General features: G+C 36.9%; 1 protein-coding gene across 1 annotated transcript; it reads right to left on the reverse strand.

Annotated features, from left to right (window-relative positions):
• Nucleotides 1–6,328: 6,328 nt before the first annotated feature.
• slc39a12 (solute carrier family 39 (zinc transporter), member 12) lies at nucleotides 6,329–19,261 on the reverse strand. Its single transcript, XM_015377459.1, has 12 exons — nucleotides 18,802–19,261; nucleotides 16,483–16,785; nucleotides 16,190–16,397; nucleotides 15,440–15,582; nucleotides 15,145–15,316; nucleotides 14,705–14,877; nucleotides 13,688–13,843; nucleotides 13,411–13,491; nucleotides 9,827–9,902; nucleotides 9,556–9,714; nucleotides 9,278–9,465; nucleotides 6,329–6,685 (listed from the first exon to the last, which is right to left on the reverse strand). Exons 1-12 carry the CDS (start codon nucleotides 19,048–19,050, stop codon nucleotides 6,557–6,559), a joined length of 2,037 nt encoding a protein of 678 aa, XP_015232945.1. The 5' UTR covers nucleotides 19,051–19,261; the 3' UTR covers nucleotides 6,329–6,556.
• Between the last annotated feature and the right edge of the window lie 3,325 nt (nucleotides 19,262–22,586).

Raw genomic sequence — 22,586 nt, forward strand, 5'->3', positions numbered from 1 at the left:
TTTAACTTTTTTTTTGAAAAAAATAGCAATGATTCAGAAAGCCTAATTAGCCTCTACTCAGAGGCTGGCAGGTGAATATTTACCTCATAAAGAAAGATTCAATAACTTACAAACATTTCAGTGCAAGGGGAGAATCCAACATAATACTTTAAAGAGTATTATTAGGAAACAGGCTGATGGCAATAACAGTTGGATCTAAACAACTAAGAGTTGTTTAAGTTGAAGAGTCGATTACTGAGCAAGGTCCAGCTTGCTGAAGGTGTAGGGAGGAAATGCAAAAAAAAAACTATAATGCAGAAGAAAGGAAAATAAATTTTAAAACGACAGAATAAAGTGATTATGGAAATCCTAAAATGAAAATAGCACAAAATCACATACTTAAGAAAAGATAGCAACACAATGTTTTTACCTCGAGGATGGCATGTTGAAGGTGCAGTGAGTTTTCCACCATGCGTAGAATTTGTACAAAGAGTTCCTAATACCTTTATCAACAAGTCTGCTGTTTCCCTTGTATAGCTTTAGAGAAACTTGTCGTCTTTTTTTTTTCTTGTTCAACCTGTCAGTTTGGATGAATGCTGATGAATATCTTGGTAATGTTCATACACTGCAAAAACAATCTAGAAATAGGTAAAGATTTCATAAATTAAGTGTTTTTACTCTTAAATTGAGAAAGTAAGTAAGAGGATTTGCCAATGGAATGAGTATTTTTATTCATAAAATAAGATAATTAGATAAAACTCACTTGAAATAAGACAATGCAATTGTTTTTTCTTATTTTAAATGTAAATTGTCTTGTTCCATTGGCAAAGTGTCTCACTTACCTCCTCAGTTCAAGAAACAATACACTTATTTTAAGAAAAATGTACTTATTAAGATTTAAATTTTTTGCAGTGTAGTCGTTCTATACTCTTTCCATTTTCAGATTATACTTTGAACAAAGGTTTTAAAAAGTGATTGGGATGCATTTTTTTTTTTTTAAGTCAAAAAAGCTCTTCCCAAAATGTTATTTCTTCTTGGAAATGTTTTTGGAGAAGCATTCTTAATGTGGTAGATTTTTTTTAGATCATCATTTCCTTGAAACACTTCAAATGGCCTTAACCGCACACATTTTCAGTTTAGTTCAAATGTCCCCAAGATTTGAAATGTTCTCAAATATATTAACAACTTTGTAGTCAATGTTCTCCAGGTCTTTTGAAGAAAAGCAGACCTACATGATCACAGGTCCTCAGTGAAGGGCTTTCAATTGATCCATCATCTACTAAACACCAGATTGATCTGGAGTCTTTGTCTCAGACAGATACATTTTGTCTCACAAAATGAATTTAAAGTTTCATAAGCATTTTTCAAATTCCACGTTTACATTTGTGTTGGTGGGACAGACTGTTTAAGTTCCTGGGATTTCTCCCAAACAACCAGTTGGTATGTTGACTGAAATCTAAAGGTTGATATACAACCTTGATATGTAAAGGTTGTATGTAAAATTGTTTTCTTATTCTAATTGCTGATTTGTCAGTTTCTACATTTGGATGGGATTGAACTGATTTTGGATAATAAAACAAAAAATCTTGGTTTTATTTTTGATCAGGACCTGTCTTTTAAATCCCATATCAAAAGGTTTCTAGAATTTCCTTCTTTCATCTGCAGAATATTGTAAAAAATTTGAAATATCCTGTCCACGAGTGATGCTGAGAAACTAGTGCACGCATTTCTTAAATGAAATCCAAAAACTGTAGTTAAAAGCCTTCAGCAGATCCAAAATGCTGCAGCCAGAGTTCTGATCAAAATTAAAAAGAGAGATCATGTCTCTCCTATCCTGGCTTCTCTTCATTGGCTTCTTGTTCATTTCAAAATAGAATTTAAAATCCTCCTTCTCACATATAAAGCCTTAAATGGCCAAGCTCAGTCTTATATCAGAGATCTGATTGTTCCTTATGTTCCTAACAGAGCACTTTGCTCTTAATCTACAGGTTTACTAGTGATTCCTAGAATTTCTAAAAATAGAATGGGAGGCAGATCTTTTAGTTATCAGGCTCCTCTCCTCTGGAACCAACTACCAGTTTTAGTCTGTGTGGCAGACACCCTGTCTACTTTTAAGAGAACGCTTAAAACTTTCTTTTTTGATAAAGCTTATAGTTAGAGAGGCTCGGGCAATCCTGAGCTATTTCTATAGTTATGCTGCTATAGGCTTAGACTGCAGGAGGACATAGGGACCCCTTTTTCATCATTCAGCTTCATTCTATCTCTATTCTCCCACTCTGCAGAATCTGTTAGTTCAATCTCTAAAGTTATGCTCTCTCTGTTTTTTTCTAATAGTAGCTTCACCTCATCTGTTCCTGTTTGGCTTTGACACCATCCTGGAGATAATTATCAGCTGTGCTGGTTCCATCAACACCTTTGTTTATAGATGTTGGAGCTTGGCCTGTTTTTCAGTGTAAGTCTGTTTCTCTGACTTTGACCGATGGATGTGATCTCTTCATCCTCTGACATGGGAGCTGGCTCAGAGCTCATCTGTCTGGCTTAGTGTTTCCTGGACCAGGCCGCCTTTTAAAGTTGCCTTTTGTATCTCTGCTGTCTCCTTGAACCCCAGGCGGCCTCGGCAGATGGCCGCTCACACTGAGCCTGGTTCTGCTCAAGGTTTCTCCTGTAAAAGGGAATTTTTCCTCTCCACTGTTGCTACAAGCATGCTTACTGTAGTGTAAGAGATTGCCTTTGAATCAATGACCCAATGCAATCAACTGTTTTTCCTTAGAAAGAAAACTTTTAATCAATTTGACTGTATGATTTGGTTAACTGTAAAGTGCCTTGAGATGACATGTGTTGTGAATTGGCGCTATATAAATAAACGGAACTGAAATAATAGGTTTAAAAAAAAGCCAAAAATATGCATGGCTGATGTTCTTCTAAATGTTGTTTAATATTGTAATTNATATCAAAAAAGTACTCCAGAGTGTTGTTCAGCATGGGGGTGAGTAGAAAATGAAGGCTAATCATGTTTTGGGTGTACTATTCCTTTAAATGGCCAAGCTCAGTCTTATATTAGAGATATGATTGTTCCTTATGTTTCTAACAGAGCACTTTGCTCTCAATCTACAGGTTTACTAATGATTCCTAGAATTTCTAAAAATAGAATGGGAGGCAGATCTTTTAGTTATCAGGCTCCTCTCCAGTGGAACCAACTACCAGTTTTAGTCCGTGTGGCAGACACCCTGTCTACTTTTAAGGGAACGCTTAAAACGTTCTTTTTTGATAAAGCTTATAGTTAGAGAGGCCCGGGCAATCCTGAGCTATTTCTATAGTTATGCTGCTTTAGGCTTAGACTGCAGGAGGACATAGGAACCCCTTTTTCATCATTCAGCTTCATTCTATCTCTATTCTCCCACTCTGCAGAATCAGTTAGCTCAATCTCTAAAGTTATGCTCTCTCTGTTTTTTCTCATAGTAGCTTCACCTCGTCTGTTCCTGTTTGGCTTTGACACCATCCTGGGGAGAAATATCAGCTGTGCTGGTTCCATCAACACCTCTTTTTAATAGATGTTGGAGCTTGGCCTGTTTTTTAGTGTAGGTCTGTTTCTCTGACTTTGACCGATGGATGTGCTCTCTTCATCCTCTGACATGGGAGTTGGCTCAGAGCTCGTCTGTCTGGCTGAAGTGTTTCCTGGACCAGGCCGCCTTTTAAAGTTGTCTTTTGTATCTCTGCTTCTGTCTCCTTGAACCCCAGGCGGCCTCGGCAGATGACCGCTCATACTGAGCCTGGTTCTGCTCGAGGTTTCTCCTGTTAAAAGGGAGTTTTTCCTCTCCACTGTTGCTACAAGCATGCTTAGTGTAAGAGATTGCCTTTGAATCAATGAGCTAATGCAATCAACTGTTATTCCTTAGAAAGAAAACTTTAAATCAATTTGACTGTATGATCTGGTTAACTGTAAAGTGCCTTGAGATGACATGTGTTGTGAATTGGCACTATATAAATAAACGGAACTGAAATAATAGGTTTAAAAAAAAGCCAAAAATATGCATGGCTGATGTTCTTCTAAATGTTGTTTAATATTGTAATTGTGCAACCCCAGATCTTTTTTTTTTATCTATCTACTTTAACTTTATTGGCTATCTAGTTTTTGCTAAGTTTCACATGTTGTTCTTTTCCTTATAAAAACACGTATTGTCAATAACTCTATAGGAACAATTTTTTAGAGTAGCTCTGTAAAAATAATTGTATGCCACCCATCTATGGAGTGGTGCAGTGAGCTGCAGCCTTCTCTGATAACATAAATAACACCTTTGACGTGTTAATGTTTCATCATCGCCCTCTTGTGGTTCATGGTGTAGTTGCATTTTTTGGCCTCTAAATGCACAAAGACTTCACATTGATTTCTTTGGAGAAGTTCTCAGTAACCTGCGATTATAGTTAGGCGAGGTTTTAAGATATTAACCATTTAGTCCTAATGAGGTTAAAGCACAACTACTAAAGATATTTTTTAATAGTGGTACCAATATTTGGTGTATTTACGTGTGGGATCATTAATACACACAAACAGATGTGGTGCCATGGGAAAAAAAGTATTTTTGCAGAAATTTTATATGACAATATCAAATTTGCAAATATAAGATTTCTACAAAGTTTGGAAAGAGATTGAATTTTACTTTTTTTTGTTGTCAAAGCCATAATAATTGCAAGAATAGTTAAAGTAGAGAATAAGTAAATTATTTATTCACAGCTTTTTTGTGTTGTTAGCCAGTCTGTCTGTCTGTCCGTCTGAGTGTCGGTCGGTTGGTCCGTCCATAAATCCATACATACATACATACATACATACATACATACATACATACATACATACATACATACATACATACATACATACATACGAACCGAATTCTTGCAAAAAATATGAAAATGTGTGCATAAATTAATATTGTCCAGAAATTATATAGATTTCTCAAAATTCTTAATATTAACAATAAACAGCCCCTTGGGCAGTAATGGGCTGCCATTGTGCGGCACCTGGGGTTTAAGGGTCTTGCTCAGGTACTCAGAGGGCAGGCTGTGGGAATCGAACTGTGTAATTGTAACCTTCTCAGAGCACAAGCACACTGCTTTTACCACTAGGCACCACTCTTCTTTTGATGCTTTTAAATGTTATTCTTACATTTAAAGATGTAGTTAAAATGGGACAAACTGCACATGAACGTCTCAGACAGTATGAAATACTTTAGCTACTAAAAAACAGTGCCAGTGTGATCTTGTCTGAGGATAAAAACAATGGATACTGTTCAAATTCAAAGGGAAATCTTTTTATGTTTCCTGCCCGTGTCTGTTTTTCTCACTTGTTTGTGTGTTCTGGTGCCCTGATGCCCTTCTAAACTCTTCTGCTAGGTCTCTGCTGAGAATGCAAGGATAGACAGTGCTTCACAACAATGCGCCCCCAGATGAAAGCTCTTCCTTCCTCCATTCTGGCAATAGTTGCCTTGAAAAGTGGCAAACATGCCAAAAACTGACATTTCGACTGTTGAAGAGCAGATGTACTCTCAAATGTGTATGTTCAATGTTTTCCTGGAAATGCCAATGAGTGCTGGCATTTTCTAAGCTGACAGCAAATTTGCAAGAACAGGAGAAAATGCAGTTGACTTCCTTCAATTGTTTGGACACTGCACTAAGCGGAGTCAGCTTTTTTTTGACATGATAGGTGAATAATCCCACAGCACTGATGAAACTGATTTTGCAGTTTAACAAAGAGGAATGCCAATCACAGCCGGCTGATCAATAAAGAAACTAAACTTTTTTGAGCCCACTCACCATTTGAGTACCACCAATTTATTTCTGTGGTCAAATTATCTTTCATTTGTTTCATTGCAGCTGATGTATTCATCCTGCTTCCTCTACCTCCTCCTCCTCCTGAAGGTCCACTTTGACAGCTGAAGAGTGTTTTGCACTGTGTGGGTCGGACTCTCTGTGTGTTTGTACAGTACTAGGCATTAGTCACCCAGGTTGGTGGATGGAGAGAACGTGTGGTTCAGGTGGGTGGAAATGCCCTCATATTGGATCATACAGAGACCTCAAAAAACAAAGAACAAAGTGTCGGAGATGAGAGTAACAACTATCCCAACAGAGCTTTATAGATAGATGTAGAAAATCTTACTGCCTGAAAGAGAGGGGGCTTCTTTAACCTTAAAGTTTTTCATATCAACAGCAGTATACCATATCTACTCCTGTTACTTGGCCCTTTTTTTTAAATCATGGGAAAAAAAATCATGGAAAAAGAACATAACAAAGTGAAAAACAGCAAATTCTCAGACTTTATTTTCTTTCAATAGTGGGGAGTTCCGATGTAGGCCAATGTCAATAAAAATCAAAATGCTATGCAATGTAAATCTCAATGAATATAGAAAAATTCTCAACCATCAGTGAACTAAAGCATTTATTTATGATCCAATGCTGTAATTGTGAGATGATGTATTGTAACTTTTTGTCCAAAAAGTAACGCTCGTGTCTGATAGATTAATATGTACAATGCACAATGACATAAATATAAAGTTAGAACCAGCAGAGCAGGTCAACATCTATTTTAGAATTTTAGTTCATGTTCAAAAAGTGCAAGCAACAAAAGACAAGTCCAGCCCAAAAGCAAACCGAGGTTCTGCAGGAGAAATGTGACAAATGGCCTGTTGGTCTTCACTCGATTCATCTCCGGCAGCTAATAAGAGAGGGAAGATAAGAGGTTAAACAAAAACATGTTTGAACAAACTCAGCAATTAGCATTATTACTATTTATTATTATTATTATTATTTATCTCCTTTCTTATTGGTTCCTAATAAAATGATACATCTGATAGAGAACGCTGTTTTTTGAGGCTTGCTAAAAAAAGATTATTTTGATTACATTGTTAGTAAGTAAAAAAAAAAATATGGTTCCTGTAGCATAACTAGATGGTAAATAAATGGCTTACAGACTATCATTTTTGTCAAAAAGTTTTTTTCCCGCTCTTAATAGATCCAAGCTAGAATACTACACAAATACAGAAATAAGAAAACACCAGCCTAAGGTGGTCAGCAGAGGCAGCGCTAGTTGGTAAATGCTGCAGCAAAATGGCATCCTGCAATTGGTGATAATGCAGAGAAGTACCAACAAAATCATTCAAGTTTTTTTTTTCTTTTTTTTTTCAAAAGCAGGCAAGGAGCAAATCTGAGAATATTAACATATGTGTGGGTGGTATTGCAGCTGTACATTATTGAACAACAGGAAGAATAGACTGAACAGAGAAATGTGTGTTGTGTCGTTTGCAGTAATAGTGGGTATTGCATGATATGAGGCTTTTGTAAGTGTTCAGCCAACACCTTTATTTTCTTTAGTGTGTCTTTATATCTAACATATCATGATTATGCTGATATTCTTTTTAATCAAAGGATACTTATTGAACTAAAGCAAAGGATGGCATCATGGGTGGTATTTGCAGCATGTTTCTAAACGGTCATAAATGGTTCTTAGTGCAAGAATTGTCCTTAGTCTTTGATCATTAGATTAAACAAAGCACTACAGGATGACATAAGCATTAACCATGGTCACGCCAACCAACAGGGGGGGACAAAGGGGTCAATTGTCCCCAGCCCAGGATATACTATGACCATTAAAAACACAGGCAGAAGTAATTTTTCAGATAATAACTGTGATAAAAATATTTAATATTAGAGTAATTAAATATATATATATATATATATATATATATATATATATATATATATATATATATATATATATATATATATATGCATCAGGTATATCTAATATGTATTCTTTAAGTAAGGATCCATTTGATCTCTAACCACATATATGAAGTGAAGTCATCTATGACTTGTTTGGAGGACAAAAAAAAATCTGTAAATAGCAGATTATTGAAGAATATAACAGGAAAAGGAGAATGAAGTATGCAGTTAAGTTGACTTTTGTGTGCGTGTTGTCCCAGGCCCTAGCAAAGCTGTCAGCTGACCTTAGCATGGTAGTAGAGCACAGCTGTGTTTTGTTTATTTTGTGGCTTAATGCTACCTCACTCTTTTTCTTTTTTCCTATTTATTCTTTTTTTCTGTACATGACAGGATGGTGACTGGACTTAAATTTTCACACCTTTCTATAATGTTCCTGCAAAAATCAACTATACAGCAAAACCAAAAATCAAGCAAATAAAAAAAATATTAGCTTAAACATATTTTAGTAAATGCTATTGAAAAATATACAACAACAATTTCTTCTTGTCCACTAGTAGGACATTTCTTTATATTTGCAGAGGTGTCAAAAGTATTAATATTTATTTCTGAAGTAGAAGTAGACATCCTACTGTTTCAAAACACTTTTTTAGAAGTTAGAGTTTAAAATTAAGCTTATTACTCAAGTAAAAGTGTAAACGTAAAAGCTAACGATGGAACCAAACGACCCATTCATCGGTTACCATTTGCATGTTTCCAAGCAATACAAGGCTTTGTCTATATAAGACTCAAACTCACTGCGGATCCAGACATTTGAATTGAGAAAGCTTCCTGGTGTCCAGTGGATATTTTTCAATTTTTACGGAATGTAAAAGTAGCTTTTTACAAATGAACCTTTTTTCTACATATCTGATTAATAACTTCCTTACATTTTATAACTAATGGCAATAGTGTCAAATTTAACTTGGCATCATCTTGAAAAACTATTTATTTTGGTATGTAGTGAATTCCAACCACAACAAAATAAATGTCTGTATGAAACAAATTATTTTTATGGGTTTTTTTTTGTTTTTTTTTGTTTTTTATACCTACATGCCATAATGAAAATGAGCTCAAAAGAAACAAAACTAATGACTCCATCTTGAAAATAGAAGTAGAAAGCAGAGATAATTGCAACAAAATGTAAGGAGTAGAAGTAAAAAGTTTGCTAAAAATAATTACTCGAGTAAAGTAAAGAAAGCCAAAATTTCTACTTAAGTAGGTAACAAAGTATTTGTACTTTGTTACTTGACACCTCTGCATATATTTGAGGGGTGAGTGTTTTTTTTTTTCTTCTATCCAGGTTAAATTATAATTGAGAATAAGTCTTTGCCCCCCTTTGTCTAAACTCATTGAGATTTTAGGCATGGGTTCAATACATTTCATAATTTTCAAATTTATTGGTATTTTGGTTTAGTGAACGATGTGAGATAAACTCTTAGCAAGGGCTGACTATTACACCAAACCTACTGTATGTTTATAAATTCATTTTTGGACCTGTTGATAATAAGATTTAAGAATCTTTTTTCCTTATTTAAAAGTGCCTCACCATTTCTACCAGGGACAAATATAGAAATATTCCAGCTGTGACAGAGAATATCCACTGTTGTACATCTGTGTCAGAGGAGACACAGAGTCCAATGTAAAGACCCATGAAAGCTGTCAAAGCGCTGAGGAAGTTCATCAGTACAGCAATCTTCACTGAGAGCCCAGAGCTGAGTAACACAGCAAAGTCCCCTTAAAGTAAAAAAGCAGCAGAAAAATGATCACTCAAGGGTATTTCTGTTTTCTAGCCTCAGCAGTAAAACAAATATAATAGCCTCTCACCCATCTCGTGCGGGATCTCGTGGCACAGAATGGCCACTGTGGTTGCCATGCCAGTCTCGGCTGATGAGGAGAAAGCCGCCCCAACAACCAAGCCATCAGCAAAGTTATGAAGACTGTCTCCCACAATTACCATCACAGCTAGCAGGGGAACCTCTTGTCCTGGACACACAAAGAGAGTGTGTGCAAATGAAGGCTCCTCTGTTGTGCCAGAGGACTAATTACACACAACACATTATTTTTAGACACATTTTAAATGAGCTGTTTTGCTTACTCTGATGAGGATTGCTCCCGGTGTTTGTATGTTCAGGAGGATTTTCTGGACCCTCTATGACGTCTTCCACTGAGCCCTGATAAAATGAAAACAATTATTATAGGCTTTCAACCCTTTTTTGACCTTTCACAATTTCAATTATAGAACAATAACTGATCAGGCTTTTTAAAAAATAAATATCCATGCAACTCATAAACTACAAGCTTTTTCTGAAAATATAACACAGCTGCATCTTTATTGCATAAAGTTAATGTTAATATCCCTACTTTAAAAAACAATCTATAAAGGACACTCCTTTTCTATTTGGGTTGTTAGTCATTTGGCTTTTCTTTTTTTTTTTTTCTTTCTTTTTTTTTTTTTTTTTTTTACAGTTTTTATACTTTAGCAGTTTTAGTGTTGTGCCCGTTTTTGGGATATTTGTTGTAGCCATAACATTCAACAAACATGTGGTACCGCAATGGTATAAAAAGCTGATGATATGAATTTGTTTTTTGTAATCAGCTCACATTTGTCTTATTTGCCATCTAAACTACACTCCACCAGCTAATTTTCTTATTTTATAAGTCTTTGATACAGGCAATAATTGATGTCCCCGCCTAAGTCTTCTGGAGTTTCTGACAAAGTATCCTAAGCTAAATTGTGTTAATTGGACTGGAGAAAAATCTGAGAACATGATTCTCACATGTCTACAGTATATGTCACGTGTCTATTCCCACTGTGTATATGAGAGTGGGATTGTTGAATCAAGTGTAGGATAGCATTTTAAAATCTAACTCCACGATGATAAGCAAACAGCAGTGAGTCATTATTGCTGGTTGTTTGTTTTTTTGAGGTTAGCAACAAAAAATCTCTCTAGGACCTTCATGATGTGTGATGTTAGGACAACTGGTCTATAGCAATTGGCTAATGAGTCTTCTTTGGTACTGGAACAAGGCAGGAGGTCCTCCACAGTGGTGGAACTGTCTCCTGAGTCAGACTAAAGCTGAAGAGGTGTTGCAGAATCCGACAAATCTGCACAGTCCTTTATACTCTGAGGCTGACAGCAACTGGACCTGGTGACATATTGTGATTCGGTATCTCCACTTGCCTCCAGTGAGCAGCAACATCTTCTGATTTGGTTGGAAAAATGCATAGCAGCAGGAGGGTCCATGGCAGAGATGGACGATGAAACATTTGAGGTGTGAATGAGAATCTTTGGGACAAGGGAGGACATGATCTCCATTTGGCTCTGGAAAGCATAGAAGGATGTTGAGCTTGTTCATGAACTGAACCAGCTGGAGAATGCATTCAGTTTTAGGTTCTGTTCAAATTTCCATCTGTCTGAGTCTCCTGCTTGAAGCAAGTGATTTTTATCACATCTGATTTTTTTTTCCTGCTGGAAAGTTCGGGGAGTTTGCTTTCTAGCTTCTTCCTGTATACCTCCATGCTTTCTCTTATCTTGACCTTGAGTTTCTTCTGTATATTCTCCTCAACAAATCCTTTCACTTTCTGAAGTGTTTAGCCATTTCTTCAGATCACTGGTTATCAAGGGTTTATTATTTGAGAAACAGAAGTTTATGTAGGCAGTCACACACTATGGCTGCAGAGTGCATTCCAGTCTTAAGTCTGTAAACAACTTGACAGGGCTTTTTAAGCTTCCAGTTAGTAATTTTAAACCAACACTAAGTAACTTTGGAACCTTTATAAAATATTTTCACAACTTCTATGATTGAAGGTCGACTTACAACTTGTTGTAATTCAACTCAAAATTGAGACTTGTGAATGAAGGCCACCCAAGCCTCCGTGGAATATGAGTTCAACTAAAGAGGTAATCAAGCAATGTGATTCAGGTGTGTTGGATCAGGTAGATATCTAAAAGTTGCAGAATACAATGACTTGAGGACTTGAGCTGAACATCCTTGCCCTAATTGCTTGAGGCCTGTCTCAGAAGGAACTAACAGTGTTGGGCAGATGCACCATTATAAGTGGCGCCATTACTAGCTTAATTACATTTCTCAGTAAAATGGTTGTAAATTTACTGTTTTCCACACCAAATAGCTTTTTGATAGAGAAGCTATTTTCATTGCCAAGTATCAGAGTAGCCCACAGGTGTCCACAGAAGTATCAAGGTACATTTTCTAAGGCATTTCTGGACCTCAAATATATCTCCCATTTTGAACTGCCGCCATTTTAGGAGTACTAACCATTTAACTTTGCATACCCATTTTCCTGGTTTCCGCCTTAGACTATTTTAAAAAATGCCCATGAGAAATATCTAATGCACCAGCATGCTAAGGGTGGAGCTAGAGACAATCAAGGAGGAGGAAGAAGAAGCAGTGAAATGTCTTTATGACGTCGATGAAGAAAGATGTCATGGGGGGTGCACCCAAGGTCTTTGATTGCCATAACCGCTGCTGCAATAAAAATCTGGATTCTCCACTCCAAATTTTTCTATCCATTTACTCTTTTTTCTCTTGGTAATGCTTTTTGAATTTTTTTTTATCTTTAAATGAATGATAATATTCTTTTATTGTCCTTGCATTGCCTTCTCACCTACAGTATATTGGAGTGGCACCTTAGGACTACCTATTGACAAGCTACAATGCCTGCCAAACTATGCAAAAATCAGTCAAATAGTTTTCACATAAAACACTTTATGAATTTTTGTTTTCTCTACTTACGTTTTTGGAAAATTGCACTTCATGGATAGCTATACACATTAAGTTCTTAATATTGTTTCACACAAAATGATATTTGACATAATTGACATAAAAGACCAAAACTAAATAAACCAATGGGTTGTTTTTATTGTAATAAACCAATGCTTTGCTTTTATTGTGACTTGCTCCTGCAAAATGATCGTTTATCTCACCTAATCAGATCACATTTGACTTGGACTTTTAGTGGTGGCAAGATAAAGTCTGATATGCTTTTTAAACAACAACTGAATCTTAAGAAAAAACAGACTGTACCTCTGTTTTTTAAAGTAATTGCAGTTTCTGACTCAACAATAACTTTAGAGTATCAGCTTTTATAATAAAAGTTTCTTTTTTTTTAATCTGATCAGGGTTTCTGTAATAAACACTACAGCTATCTAAAAATGATTCACCAAAACTATATATTTTCTTAGAATAAAGGGTTTCTTAGGAGTAAATGGAGTGCTTTTCTCTCTATATATATTTGCTTATTTTTTTTCTTCCTTTTTTGTTGTTCTTTTCATTGAGTGTGTGTCGACAAAAAAAAAATTCAAGCAGGCATTTACTGTAAAGGGATCTGTTCAATTCAGTACAAGCTTTCTGGGAAATGATATCCTTTATTGTCCAACACCCTACTCTCTATGTTTCTTTACTCCCTCCTACACTACTCCATCTCTTACATTATATAACTACAGAGGAGGAAGGGATTTAAGGGAAAGTAGGGATTCATTAATTAATTTTAGTTTGTTTCTTGTATTTCCACCTTTTAGTATTATCATGCAAAACTTTATTGTTGCAAATGTCTTCTCCTGTTCTATCTAAATCAAAATAGAAAGGGAGATAACAAGGGTTTTCTGACAGCAATCCTTAAACAACCTACAATGTGGCTATTGCTGTGATGAGACTCACCAACTGGATGGTTGAAATGGACTTGCTCCTCTGAGACTGACCATTAGAGTTCAGGTCCAGGGTGAGGTCACTGCAATGACCCTACAGACAAAAGAACATCAGGTGACCATTGTTACACAACATCCAAAGTCATGACAAAAGTGTTTTTCTCAGGATTCTCACAGTTTATAAGAAAGCAATCAGTCAGCGCTTTAATGTTTTTGCTGTGATACATGATTATTTATGCTCTTTCTCAATGTCAGTAACTCTGGAAAGGCTGAAAAAACAAAACCCTTACATGTCCATGAGATGGGACCAAGAAGGAAAATATTCTTTCAATGAGAAAAAATCCATAAATTCCAGCAATCATGCCCAGGATCTTCCACAGATACTCCTTATGCTCAATGTAGAGCTCATCACCATGACTGTGAGTACTGTCATGTAGGCCAAGAATCTACAAAGGACGCAAAAAGAAACAAAGCAAATCCACAAGTAAGACATGCAAGCCATGAACCCCAAACACCAGATTAAAATTATTCTACTGTAGGGGCACCACTTGAATATTGCTAGATGAAATCCTCGTTTTAGTTTAAAGACAAACAGGAGATTAATGCATTCTAAGAACGCAGCAGAAAGTTGTTGTTTTTTTCGTTGTCTTAACAATCCCAATACTTTGGTGACCAGGAAATATAAAAGAATGTAAGATTTACCTGAGAGACTTTTACAAGTTTGATCAAATACTTTAATATGTTTTACAAAACAGTGGGTCTGTTCGGATTGACAGCGTCTGGCTACCACTTAGTCTAATTGTTTTGTCAAACTTTTAAAAGTGTCTGATGTAATGTAATATTGTTTTACACTTTACGGCACCATACAATACTATTATGATTACAAACGTAGGTGGATGCTTTTCCCTATTTTATGTAAAAAATACATAAATACTAATGGTTTCTGTACCTCCACACTCAATGTTAGCACTTCTTTGGAGGTGAAACAACCATTATTATTTCTATCAGCTGTGTAAAAGAATACTATATAAGGTGCTTTAACTTATGGTGCATATATAGATTTTGTAAATTAGTTTTACTGCTTTGGCCACCATGATAATGAACTCTTACAATTTCCCCACTTACTTAGTATTTTACCACCCAAACATCTTTACTCAAAATAAAATCCATTTTACATCGGGACTCTCTGATTTATCACATAAAACCTGCAATCTAACCCATATTCTGTATGGGTTGGATTATTCTTGAAAATCATGGTGTATCTACAGTTTGGTGTGAAGCGGTCTTTGCAATTCATTGTCTCTTACCTGTGGAATAAGGTGCAGGAGCGCATCGCCTGAAAGGGTTCCCACTGCCAGGCCCACAAACAGCTGCAGGATGAGTGTGTAGGTCTCCTGACATGAGTTGAAAAAAACCAGGCATATCCCAAACATGGAGCCAAATGTGATGATCAGGATGGCAGCTGTGCTGTAGCCATACTCTATTGGAACAAAGGAACGTACAGTGCTACTGATATGTATTTTTATTTGTGCAAATCAAAAGTATGAAATATGAAAAAAAGTCAACACAAAATAGCATAATTATATACAGATACAGATGTATACAAAAATGCTTTGACCTGACAGTCCTGTATCATCCTCATAAGTCAGGATTATAAAATAATAAAAAAAAGTTTAAAGTTATAACATTTAATTCAAAGGAATTTTGTTACATATAGAGAAAAGGAACAGTTAGTGGATTGACTTACTTTCAATAGCCGTAGGAACTGGCCCCCTTGGCATTTGCTGACGTGACCCACAGACATTGCCTAGCAGCTGCTGAATGATGGCAGGACAGATTTCTCTGAATTGGTCCTTGGAAATGGCTAAACGATGGTCCAAAGAAAAAATATCCACCAGCTGATTGGCTGAAAAACACACCTGAATAGGTAAAGATGCAAAAGAAACTAGATGAGATTAAAGCCTTTGAAATTCATTTGCATTGCACCTGCAAGTATTTCAAAGGGATCCTGTCACTGAGAATTCACTGTTATTAAGCCTCACCTGTGCCCATTCTCCATTAGTATCTTGGCTAAGATTTTTCAGCAAATGTGGACTTCCATTGATGCTTCGCTTCTTCTTATTGGAAGAAAGCTTTGCTTTTTCACCATGTCCAACTCCTAACTGACGAAGAAGCTCCTCCAGGTCTAGGTCGAGATGAGAGAGGTAAAAAAAATACTTCTTCAAAGTTTGGGGTGGTAGAGACATTTATGACCAATAACTATTTAGGAATAATAATTGCAGTTTAAGCATTATGAAGGTCCATGTCACGATGCAAGAAGTTATAGGAAATCTGAAATGTCTTTATTATAAGTGTGTACATAAAATTTTAAAATAATACAAACTTGCTTTTTTCTTGTCCAGAAGAAATTTAATTAATCTTTAACATTAGATTTTTGGTCAAAAAGTCGAACGGGAGGGGGTCTAAACTTGTCAAATTTTAACTTGCCAGGGATAGGAGGACTTAAAAAAGTTAGTGTGACTCCCCAGTAATCCATGCCCTTTTCTAAATAATTATAAAAGTCTAAAAATGGTTTACCATACATAAGGACTTGGCTAACAGGATGATATCCAGTAATATAGAACGGTCAACATTGTGCATAATTGCTCTGCACATACAGTAAGGTATATTAAAAGTCTTTAAAACCAACTAAATGTTAACAAAGCCACTACAGCCTCAAAGTACTTTGAAACAGAGGCTACTTTATTATATATGATGACTTAAATATCTGTGAGTTAGTATGTTTTTCTTACCTATGATCTGTGGGTTATTTGAACCATTTAGCGAGTGAAATATGTAATCTGTGAAGAAGTCTGGGGATGGGAGGTTTCTTGTTGAAAAGCAGTGTCCCTGCAGGATGTGGCTGATGATAGCTGCTGCTACTTTGGGCACCTTTGCCACAGCTGCACCAGGATTTCCATCAAAATCCGCCTCTTTCAGAATATGAGCTGAATGAATGCACTGAAATCAAAGATAAATAATTCATCTAAACTTTATATTGCTTCGATAAAGACACATCTGTCTAAAAAAAAAAGAAAGACCCTACTTGCAAACCACTTTTGGAGGGACGATAGTGCTGGTTAATGAGCTGCAGAATAGTGTCTGTCTCGCTGTATGACAGAAACTGATTGTTTTCATCTGGATTCAGATTGATGAAGTGCAGCAAATAGAACTGTAAGTTCCCAGATGAAGGAGAAAGTGCTGATGGAGGGCTGACTTTTGAGACACACAGGTCCTTCAAGTTGATTATGTAATATAGCAGAACTGTTGAGATCTTATAGTAATCTTCTTCAGTGAGATTAATCCTGTCATTTTCAAGAACTGAGAGAGCTCTGTTTGGTGTCAGGCACTGTTAGAAGAAAAACAAGAACGATGTAAAACATCAGGTCATGTAGTTCATCACAATGTCATAAAATACTGCGTTAATTTGATACGTTTTACAGCCTTGTGTATAACTTTTGAAAAAAGATGGCAAAGCTCAATTTGATCAACCAGTAATAGCTTGTAAAACTCAACCCTAGGTTTAAATCTTCAGTGGAATTTGGTTAATTGAATTCTAAATCTTACTTTCCCGGCACAATGTGCACTAAATCCCACAACGAGTTCCCACCTGAGCAAACATGCACTATGTCTAAATCCATTTTATTAGGTCAAACTAAGTAATGTCTAAAGCCTCTCTGCATGAGTGACCTATAAGCTCAAGCCTTTGCACTTGCAGTCCAGCAATTACAAATACAGTGACTTTCAGAGGTATTTATACTTTATCAATATTTCACATTGTCTTATGTTTAAATAACAAAATTTTAAGGATTTTATTGTGGGATTTAACTAGACTTTATCTGATCTAAATCAAATTGAAGTTTTTCCAATGTACTTGGTCCCCTTTTTATTATGATACACAGAAAACAACTGTAATCAGATGTCAGCTAATTAGTTAATGGAATTCAATTTGGTATGATTTCAGTTCGTGTACAGAAAACTAAATCCTACAACTTTTCATACAGTATCTCTGACTAATGTAATTTTTAAGGTTAAGTGACATGTATAAAAAAAAGTATCTAATTATTAGCCAAAATTGAAAAGGTTTGCTAAAATGTGTATTTGTGTGTATCATCAGATCATTTCATAATTATTTTTTGAAAGCATATAGTATTTTTTCCTTTTTAAGCTTTCATTTTTTATTTTTTTTTTTTGCTGGCTGCTTGGTGTCAATGAATAAAGGCTTGCTATCAGAGATAATGTCAAAAGGCCAATGGAAATCTTCCACTGTGGAATGGTTAAGAAGCTCCTTTTTCTGAAAATGGGAAGAGTATGATACATTGCTGTCCACCTAAACTGGCAGGGTAGGTAAGAAGCCCAGTTCCCCAATTTCCCTCTTAAAGAGCATTAGAGTCCACACCTACAGACACATTCTTCCAGCAGGACAGTGACTCTAAATGCATAACCAAGGCTACAAAGGAATGGTTTTAGACCAGGGTTTAAAAACCTATGGCTTCAGGGCTCCTTGATCTCCTGAGAACCCTTTTATCTAGTCGGGAACACAATTAAATAATAAAAAAAATCAGCACAGCAAACCTAAAGTCATGGGTTTTGAGCATAGCTACAGAAAAAAAAAAAGAAGATTGATATTAAATGCTGTATTTTGACAAGCATTTTAATTTATATTATTCTTTTTGGTAGGAAAATTCAGTTTTTAACAAGGCTCTTCCTGCAATAAAAATATCCTGTTTTGAATTTGATGGCGGGCCTCAGTATGTTAATGAGGGCTTCCATGCTTCATTAGAGTTTGGATGTAAAACAATAACTGGTTACGTTACAAGACCATTTACTGAGAGAAAACAAAGTGAGAGCAAGATTTGCTTTCACTGTATTAACAAAAAAGCCCAGGCATTATGAAGAGGGGGATTTGGAAGGACTGTCCGTTACTGCAGAGCTGCTTGCCTCCTATTAGCAAACAACAGTTTGTTTATGAAAACAGTTTCAGAGTTGGTCATTTGTAGGAGATGACAAATGACAGCAGCTTCAGCCATACCTTGAAATAAAGTACAGTTTACATCAACCTGCTCTATGTGAGTCTAATTGGATTTATTTACAATACAATTACTGGATCATATAGGTTAACCAATTGTTTGGGGCTTTATAAGACCTTTTAAACATTTTAAATGGTTCCCAAGACAGTAAGCCTTCCCCACTCCTGGTTTAGATCAATGCACATTTATGAGTTTGAACTGCCCAGTTAAAATTTTGACCTTTGCCAATGCAACTTTGCTAAAATATGAGAGGTATAAAGTATTGGACATAACAGTAATTATTCAGAGCATATCATATACTGACAGACACATGATAAAAATAAGACTGGCCTTACTTCCTCACACATGTCCAGGGTGATGCCCATCCTCTCTGCACAGTGCACATCCTGAAGCAGTTTTTTGATCAGGAGACCAATTTTGCTGTTCTGGAGTGTAGGCTTCTCATCAGTCTCCAAAGGTAGACCCAACGCCATGAGAGTGCCCCGCAGGTACTCTTGGTCCTGTGTTTTACCCTTGGTGACTCTGCCCAGCTGACAAAGATGCAACAGGAGGACCAAACATAGAGCTGAGCTCCTAAAGTGCATTTTCCCAACAGCGTTAATATCCCTTCAAGCGCTGATATCTGGCAATAGGTCTAAGCGAAGAAAGTGATCAAAAAGAAAAAAAAACAAGTAAACCTGGAAAACAAGAAACAGACAACTTTAAAAAAGAAGGGTGTTTGTTCTTGTAGAGAGAAGCATTCATATAAGGTATGCTGGTTTGATAGAGAACAAGAGATCTCAGCGGGCACCCTTGATCTGACCCAGTCCTTACAGTGCCACGCAGTTAGTGAAAGCCTGGGCCCCTCAGTCCCAAACAAAAGGATTAGTGAAGGCAAGTGAGAGAGAACAGGGCACATAGAAGGGGAAACATGGGGTGGGGGCTTGAGACAAAAAAATAAGGATATAAAGAGCAAATGAATTAATGTACAGCAAGGCTTGGGAAAATTAATGTTCATGTGAGACAAAGCTATGAAGTAAGGTAAAGGCCTTTCAAGGGTCAATGGATGGGTTAATTCTTTATCATTTATCTAAAATATCTGTCTACATTGTGCTTTAGACTGGCAAATGTTAAACATTCTGTTGATCAAATCCGTCTCTCCCAATTTGGGAGCAGGCAGGACCAAACATCAGTGAGTAAAAGTGATATGATCTATGCCTAGAGAAAGACATAGATACAGATACTCTTCTTACTTTTTCATTTTCTCTTACTCATCATAGATCGAAAATACACAGCAAAACATGGCAAGCTTTCCATGATCCTCCCACATGGGATACCCTGTAGGTCCAATCGGCCTAGCAACAACAAGATAAAATTGTTTCTTAAAACCAATCCTGTAAAGGTACTGTGACACTTGATATATCAGGCTACCAGACTTCGCCCGGCTCCTCACCGCTGCTGTAACCTGCGTCTGCTTTTCTCTGACAACAGGTTTTCCCTGTTGAATCAGCAAGTTTATTTTAGAAAAAGGTTTTAAGCACTGGTGTTTTAAGTGTGTGTGTGTGTGTGTGTGTGTGTGTTGTGTGTGTTCATTTATTATTATTTATTTATATTAGCAGTAGGACTCACTGTATGGTAAATGTGCCTTCACTTTTCCAAATGCAATCATGGCTGACCCTAATTTGCATATGTGTTTAGAGATCTGATTGGTTATGTCACATGCCCACTTTTTTGTTGATTATGTTTTTCTTCTCTTAGATATAATGGAAAATCATTTAGATATTTTTTGCTTATCCATATTTAATGTTTTAGCAGAAACAGGCAATAGGCAGAACAGTTTTTATTCCTGTAGTAACCTTCTGACTTCAGCAAGTATATTTTTCATTCACTCTTGACATTCTAGAGGAATTCTTTATAAACTGAAAAGGTGATTATATGGAAACAAATCTGAATAGATCAGCATTTTCATAAATGATGCCACTTTGATATGCCTGAACATGTGGAGTTGCTGCCACCTGAATGGATGACTTGCTATGTATGTTAACAACAATTGAAAATATTTCACTATGAAACTGTAATGATAGTTACAAAAAGGCAATTATTTGATTTTGTCAATTTTGGATACACTGCAGCATCCAAGGCAAGTTTATTCATATAGCACAGTTTAGTATAAAGATCATTTAAATTTCTTTATATGAATTGAACATTAAAATAGAAAGAAAATGAAAGCAGAATAAAACCAAGTAAAAATAAAATAATTTGTAGAAGCAAATAGTAAATAGAAACAGTTGGACCCCAATGTTAAACTAATAACACCTCAGTTAACAACTTAACAGTCACAGGAAGCGCTAAACAAATGGGTTTTTAACTTTGACTTTAAATAACTTTTACAGTCTTCTGGGAGTTTGTTCCAGATCAGTGGAGCATAGGAACTAAATGCTGCTTCTCCATGTTTGGTTGTAGTTCTAGCTGGACAGAGTAGGCTGGAACTAGAAGACCTGAGTGTTCTGAGAGGTTGATACACTGATGACAAATCTGTTAAGTATTGAGGTGATGATCCATTCAGGGATTTAAAGACTAACAGAATGATTTTAAAGTCTATTCTCTGGGTTACAGGGAGCTGGTGGAAGGTACTTCAAAACCAGTGTTGTGTTCTACTTTCATAGTTCTAGTTAGTAAACAGGCAGCAGAGTTTTGGATCAGCTGCAGTTAATTAAACTTCTGGGATATTGATTTTGTCAGGTAAGTAGCAGATGGGGTTGTTAATCAGTTTCAGCTGATTGGTGTTAATGAAATTAACATCAGGTGCACTAGAGGGGCAACAACGAGACGACAGTCAAAACAGGAATGGTTTTACAGGTGGAGGCCACTGACTTTTGTTCCGCTCCTCATCTTTTCTGACTCTTTTTCACCAGTTTTGCATTTGGCTAGGGTCACTGTCACTACTGTTAGCATGAGGCGCTACCTGGACCCTACAGAGGTTGCACAGGCAGTCCAACTCCTCCAGGATGGCACATCAATACGTGCCATTGCCAGAAGGTTTGCTGTGTCTCCAAGCACAATCTCAAGAGCATGGAAGAGATTCCAGGAGACAGACAGTTATTCCAGGAGAGCTGGACAGGGCCGTAGAAGGTCTACAACCCATCAGCAGGACCAGTATCTGCTCCTTCGTGCAAGGAGAAGCAGGAGGAGCACTGCCAGAACCCTCCAAAATGACCGTCAGCATACCAAACAATCAGAAACAGACTTCACGAGGGTGGCCTGAGGGCCCCGAAGTCCTCTAGTGGACCCTATGCTCACTGCCCGGCACTATGGAGCTCGATTGGCATTTGCCACAGAACACCGGAGTTGGCAAGTCTGCCACTGGCGTCCAGTGCTTTTCACAGATGAGAGCAGGTTCACCCTGAGCACATGCGACAGACATGAAAGGGTCTGGAGAAGCCGTGGAGAACGCTACGCTGATTGGTTTGGTGGTGGGTCAGTGATGGTCTGGGGAGGCATATCCATGGAGGGATGCACAGACCTATACAGGCTAGACAACTGCACCCTGACTGCCATTAGGTATCAGGATGAAATCATTGCACCCATTGTTAGACTCTATGCTGGTGCAGTGGATCCGACACGACAATGACCGGCCTCATGTGGCGAGAGTATGCAGGCAGTTCCTGGGGATGAAAGAATTGATTCCATTGATTGGCCCCCACGCATGTCTGACCTAAATCCAATAGAACACCTCTGGGACATTATGTTACGATCCATCCGACGCCACCAGGTTGCACCTCAGACTGTCCAGGAGCTCAGTGATGCCCTGGTCCAGATCTGGGAGGATATACCCCAGAACGCCATCTGTTGTCTCATTAGGAGCATGCCCAGATGTTGTCATGCATACATGCACACGGGGCGATACAAATTACTGAACACCATTTTGAGTTGCTGCAATGAAATTTCAGCAAAATGGACTAGCCTGCAGCATTATTTTTTCACTGTAATTTTTGGGATGTCTTTGAAATCAGCCCTCTTTAGATTGATAGATTTCCATTTCCATCAAATGATGTGGCATCCTTTCATTTCTAACACATCACCCATTCCATATCAGTATAAATAAACAGCATGAGTTTTTGCCCCATTGAGATCTGCTGTG

Source organism: Cyprinodon variegatus, unplaced genomic scaffold (assembly GCF_000732505.1).
Source record: "Cyprinodon variegatus isolate N-32 unplaced genomic scaffold, C_variegatus-1.0 Scaffold154, whole genome shotgun sequence".
NCBI lineage: Eukaryota > Metazoa > Chordata > Actinopteri > Cyprinodontiformes > Cyprinodontidae > Cyprinodon > Cyprinodon variegatus.